The sequence below is a fragment of the Lolium rigidum genome, chromosome 4 (genome assembly GCF_022539505.1).
Source record: "Lolium rigidum isolate FL_2022 chromosome 4, APGP_CSIRO_Lrig_0.1, whole genome shotgun sequence".
NCBI lineage: Eukaryota > Viridiplantae > Streptophyta > Magnoliopsida > Poales > Poaceae > Lolium > Lolium rigidum.
This window is the reverse complement of record NC_061511.1, coordinates 165,916,947-165,922,282: the sequence shown is the minus strand read 5'-3', so window position 1 is coordinate 165,922,282 and position 5,336 is coordinate 165,916,947. Positions and strand designations below refer to the sequence as shown.

The 5,336-nt window shown below is 52.3% G+C and overlaps 1 protein-coding gene across 1 annotated transcript; it reads right to left on the bottom strand.

Annotated features, from left to right (window-relative positions):
- Nucleotides 1–2,122: 2,122 nt before the first annotated feature.
- LOC124650655 (GATA transcription factor 2-like) lies at nt 2,123–3,709 on the bottom strand. Its single transcript, XM_047190169.1, has 2 exons — nt 3,187–3,709; nt 2,123–3,055 (listed from the first exon to the last, which is right to left on the bottom strand). The coding sequence occupies exons 1-2, from the start codon at nt 3,556–3,558 to the stop codon at nt 2,339–2,341; spliced, it is 1,089 nt and encodes a 362-aa protein (XP_047046125.1). The 5' UTR covers nt 3,559–3,709; the 3' UTR covers nt 2,123–2,338.
- Between the last annotated feature and the right edge of the window lie 1,627 nt (nt 3,710–5,336).

The following is a 5,336-nucleotide window of genomic DNA, read 5'->3' as shown; positions in this document are numbered from 1 at the left end:
AGGCTTTAAGTAGGCGGAGGAGATAGGTCAGGGGGCCACACGAGGGCCCCACACGACAGGCCGGCGCGGCCAGGGCTTGGGCCGCGCTGGTGTCTGGGCACCTCGTGGCCCCACTTCGTGACTCCTTCGGTCTTCTGGAAGCTTCGTGTGAAAATAGGCCCCTGGGCGTTGATTTCGTCCAATTCCGAGAATATTTCCTTACTAGGATTTCTGAAACCAAAAACAGCAGAAAACAACAACTCGGCTCTTCGGCATCTCGTTAATAGGTTAGTGCCGGAAAATGCATAAATATGACATAAAGTATGCATAAAACATGTAGATATCATCAATAATGTGGCATGGAACATAAGAAATTATCGATACGTCGGAGACGTATCAAGGGCCTAAAAGAAATACAAATTGTGACAAATATATAATGGAAAAGAGATTATATGTACCTAGGATTTCAATTCGCTGTCCACTAACCCAATATAATTATTAGATTTGTTTTTGGCAATAATTTGTGTAGTTATAAATACAAAAGACATCAGCTCTTAGATCATCACATAAAGACTTTGTCAGATCGAAGCAAGCGATGGCAGATGTGGGTATTGCTTTGGCGTCCACCTAATGAGTTCCTTTGAACATTGAGCTTCTCCTTCCATCCCTGTATTTTCTCTCTCTAAATCTTCTGTTTTATGTATGTGAAACACATGGTTTTTTACCGTCCAATATATGTTGGAAGTCTGAGATATCTGCCGTCCGTTGCTTCTAACCCCATCTCTAGACTCTGCAAGGTAAAAAAACTCCTCGTGTTCCTTGTTGTTCTTGAGCTGAACATAACCGATGATTTATCCTTGTTGACCATCTTCCCAAAGCCCTCCTCATAAATCTGCATGGTAGCCACACTCTAGACACATTGGCAAGTTCAGCTCGTAAATCATTCTATGCCTTATTTATATCGTCGAAGGATTTATCATCGAAACCCATAAAAAAAATCTCATTATGCCCTAGAAATGGGCTATTCAGCTCGATCGTACGGCTTGTTATGTCTAGTTTGAAGGTATGGGAATCATTCACACGGAAACGGCACGGGGATCCCTCGCAGGCGAGAAACGAATTCCCTCCACTTTATATTAGTAAGGCCCTGATTTAGTGTAACGTACTCCCCGTTCTCAAATAAGTGTACATCTAGCTCTAAACTTTGTCCATAAAAGTGTGTACTCCTATTTTCTCAATGCACTACAATCGCTTCTCTCTCATCGCACGGAAATCAAACCCAATAATATTGATCACATGTTCTATTGTTCTTGTTATTTTCTACATGCACTTAACTCATTGGAGGTGAAAAAATTAAAAAAAAGATGCATGTTCTTAATGTATTTTTCACCCCACTATGTACAGTTATTTGTGAACGAAGGGAGTATAAGATAAGGGAAGTATAATTATTACGAGTTTCAAAGCACGGGGAGACGTGGTTTGGTGAGCGGTACTTTGTGCAGCTACAAGAAAACTCCCCGCAACATGCGGACGTACATCCAAAGGAAGACGCACATGCGAGTCGGCAGGGGGCGTTTGCACCCACATGTACTCCATGCCCGCAACGGGGCTCCGCCCCAACCCATCTTTACTCGCCCTGCCTTCCTGCCTGCACAGCACAGAAGCGTAACGGAAGCGTAATGAAGCGGGGCACCAGCACGTGACCGCAACGTTGCCCACTCTTTTTTTCTCTGCCAGGAAAGCTACGTGATGGGCCCCAGTCACGTGCATGCCGACCCGTCCACCGTTCCCGGCTTGCACTCACTCGTCTTTCTTTTTCTCGCCATTGATTAAAAAGCTTCTTGACCTACCGGTGAGAAAAAAATGGAGTCAGTGGGTGGAGCAGCAGGGTACTGTAATAACCACGGAGTACTACTGTCGCTAACGATAACGAACGCGCAGGCTCAGCGCTGCTAGCTTCTCCTTGGACATCAGCACTCAGCAGGAATAACTGAACTCAAATTTTGCCAGGATAACGCAGAGGTGACATATGTACTGTAGGATGGAGAGAAAACTGCTGACAACGAAAGAGGCCGTCAAGTCCTTCTTTAGATTTCGGAATTATGGATTAGTCACGGCGGCAATTATACCAACAGAATTATCATTGAGCTAGCTCTCTAGCAGCAGAGAGCTTAGAAGGGAGGTAGTAGGTACCGACAAATTAATTAACAAAAAGATGCACAAAATATCTCGATAAAAACGAAGCCAAGAAAAGGAGCCTGGAGAATTTCGCAAAAGGATCTAGCTAGCTACGCTGCGTTGCGTTGCGTACGTGCGATCTACGCATGGCTAGCTCCACCCGTTCATCCAGCTTAATTAACTAACAGATGCCGTAGTCCCGGAACATGCTGAGCTCCGGCTTCACGTCCACCCCGCCCCCCGCGCCGGCGGGGTCGACGACGCGGTGGTGGCTGCCGCGGATCAGGACCATCTCCTTCTGCCGGCGCAGCTCCATGACCTTGCGGTGGGAGTTGGAGTGCTGCGTCAGCAGGAACGTGGGGCTGGCCGCCGGCCGGTACTCGGGCACCAGCCGCCCGGACTTGAACCGCACCCCGCACGCGTTGCACAGCGTCTTGGGACCCAGCGGGCCCGTCCGCCACTGCGGCGTCTTCTCCGACGCGCAGTGCGTGCACCGCCTCACGCCGCCCTCCACCAGCCCCACCTCCCCGCCGGCCATGCTGGGGCCCTGCTTCCTGTTGCGATTACCGCCGTTGGAGCCGCCGTTGCTGGGCCGCGCGTGCGCCGAGGACGGGAAGTCGGACGACGAGCAGGACGACGACGACGGCGAGGGCTGCGACGGCACCAGGGAGTGCCACGCGTTCGCGGCCGCGGCGCCCGCGCGCGACCGCTTGCTTCGCGCGCCGCGGCCTGGCGCCGCCGTGACGCAGCTGTCCTGGCCGCCCGAGCAGCCGTTGCTGGCCGCGTTCGCTGCTGCTGCCGCCATTGCCGCGTGCGAGGCCGAGCAGTAGTTCGGCATGTCCGAGTAGGAGTCGTCCACGAACTTCGATAGCCATTCCAGCTCCGCCGCTTCCTCTCTCTGAAACGCGCGCGCGCATCGATCCATACACATCGTCAGCAAAGCAGTTCCATCGACCACGAGTGTCAAAATGCGCTAGATTGTAATTGCATATGAAAGTCTTGGTGCGATCGTCAAGACGTGGTGCTTACGGGGATGTAAAACTCGTCGGCGAACGAGAGCATGGACGTCTGGTGATCGGACGACGTGGCGGACGGAGTGGTGGCGGCCGACGGCTCCCCCGTGCCCACACCGGCGCCGCCGAGGTGGTGGTATTGGTTCCCGTTGTCGGCGGCCACGGGGAAGAAGTCGTGGGCGCCGGCGCTGGCGAGGTCGAGGAGCTCGTCCACGCGCATGCCGGCGTGGTCGCCCATCGGCTGCATCCCGTAGAAATGGTGAGCAGCCGCGGAGTAGGTGCCAGCGGCGTGGTGGGTCATCGGTGCTCCGGCGCCGGTGACGTCGTGGTAGCCGCCCAGCCCCATGCCGAGCTCCACGCCCATGGCCATTTCCCACTGCGACGCCATCCTAGCCCCGATCGAGGAGAGCGAGCTAGCTAGCTGAAGTGCGGCGTACTTAAAGGAGGGTTTCTTGGGATGAGCGGCCCGTTCCAGCACGAGCTATGCTAGCAGTGGAGCGAGTGAGTATATAAAGTGTGAGAGAGAGGAGGATCTAGAGGAGAGGCGAGATGAGAATGGAGGAGGAACAGTGCGCGCTGGGTTTTGAAGAGCGAGCGAGCTCCAATCAGTCACCAGTGGCAGGAAGGGTTGTTGCGAGATAATCAATAGGAGTAGGGCTGAGAGAGAGAAGGTGGCGTTTAATTTGTGTGTGAGAAAGAGAGTGTTTAAGGTGGTGTGCGATTAGGCGGGAGTAGAGGATTAGCGTGCGGAGCGTAGAGGAAGCTAGCTGCAACGTATCCCGGCACAGGGGCAGGCCTCCAACGTGCCCGCCCATCCCCTCTCTTTCTCTGCCCAGTGCCCACCCACATTCATGTGCGCACCAGACCACGTATGTCTCTCCCTCCACTCCTGCCCTACCCAAGCTTTAATTCCCCTCATCCCCTAGCTTGCTGCCTACTCATTTCACTATGGAAATGTACATGGGAAGCTTTGCTAGCTAGTTTACTCATGGGTTGTTACTGGCCGGTTCTCATTCGATTTAGAACTAATTTCAATCAGTTACAGGGTGTCATTAAATCTCAGTTGCAACCTATTTTGCAATTAATGCCTAGTACAAATTACGAAATAAATTTAATGGTCCGAAGCATTTTTTTCTTAGTTGCATCCCCAATTGCAAGTAAGCTCGTGCATGGTTTGGTGTCAAACCGGGCAAATCGTAAAACCAAACTGACAGTTCCGTGTGGTTGGTTGGTCACTTGCTTTAGTCGGGGTTCTACATAAAATATTGCATCCAATTTCAACCACATACGGTTGTTTACTGATTTTTTTACAATCCTGAAAATCAAAAGGGATAATAGTGTTTTCGGAGGATTTAGATTTCGGTGCAATTTTTTTTTCAAAAGGGGCACCCTCAATCTAATTTGAATATGAGCCCTCCTCATTTTCCCCTCTTCCTCTTCTTCCTCCTTTTCCCACGTCCTCTTCCTCCTTCTCCCCTCCTCCTTTTCCCCGCTCCACTTTCTTTTCTCCCCAACTCCCTCCTCGACAACCTCCACTCGAGCTCGGGGGATGTCACTTGGCCTCGCTCAGGTTCTCCAGGCGACAGGGCAAGGGGGTGGCGGCAGGGTCGACCTCCTCGCGTCGATGACATGGCAGAGGGGCGGCGGCGAGGTCGACCTCCAGACGATTGCGACGAGCTCGCATGGATTCAATTTTTTCAATTTTGAACGCAGGGTTCTGGTTGTAAAAGTGCACACGCCCCCTCCCCCCCCTCGCGGTTTTTTTATTTCCCAGACGGTAATTTTGCTATTTCTGGCGTACTAGGCTGGTGCGTCGGTGGTAGCCCGTTATTACCGGCGGTAGCGAATTTTGGTCCACCGACGGTAGCCTTCTTCCTAATAGTGAACCATGCCAAAGCTGACATATACGATGGACAACGCGGGGTGGAGGTCGAGCTTGGTGAGACAGACGAGAGGGAGGCAACACGTCCGCCCTCGCATGCGAGAGGCGTGGTTGAGCAGGTCATGGCCGGGGAACTTATTGAGCGCGGCAGCGGTGGGACCGGATGGCGGCGCTCGTTGCATGCCACACTTATCGGTAAACAGTTAGAACCGTATAACCCGTCTAACCAAATCATCCAAAACCACAAATATAGGTTTGGTTTGAAGAAACCGTGCAAACCCAGC

Excerpts from the sequence above, each read along its gene's own strand:
- LOC124650655 (XM_047190169.1), bottom strand. The coding sequence starts at position 3,558 with ATGGCGTCGCAGTGGGAAATGGCCATGGGCGTGGAGCTCGGCATGGGG. Across the intron at positions 3,056-3,186 it reads CCGACGAGTTTTACATCCCC|AGAGAGGAAGCGGCGGAGCT; the intron begins GTAAGCACCACG and ends CGCGCGTTTCAG.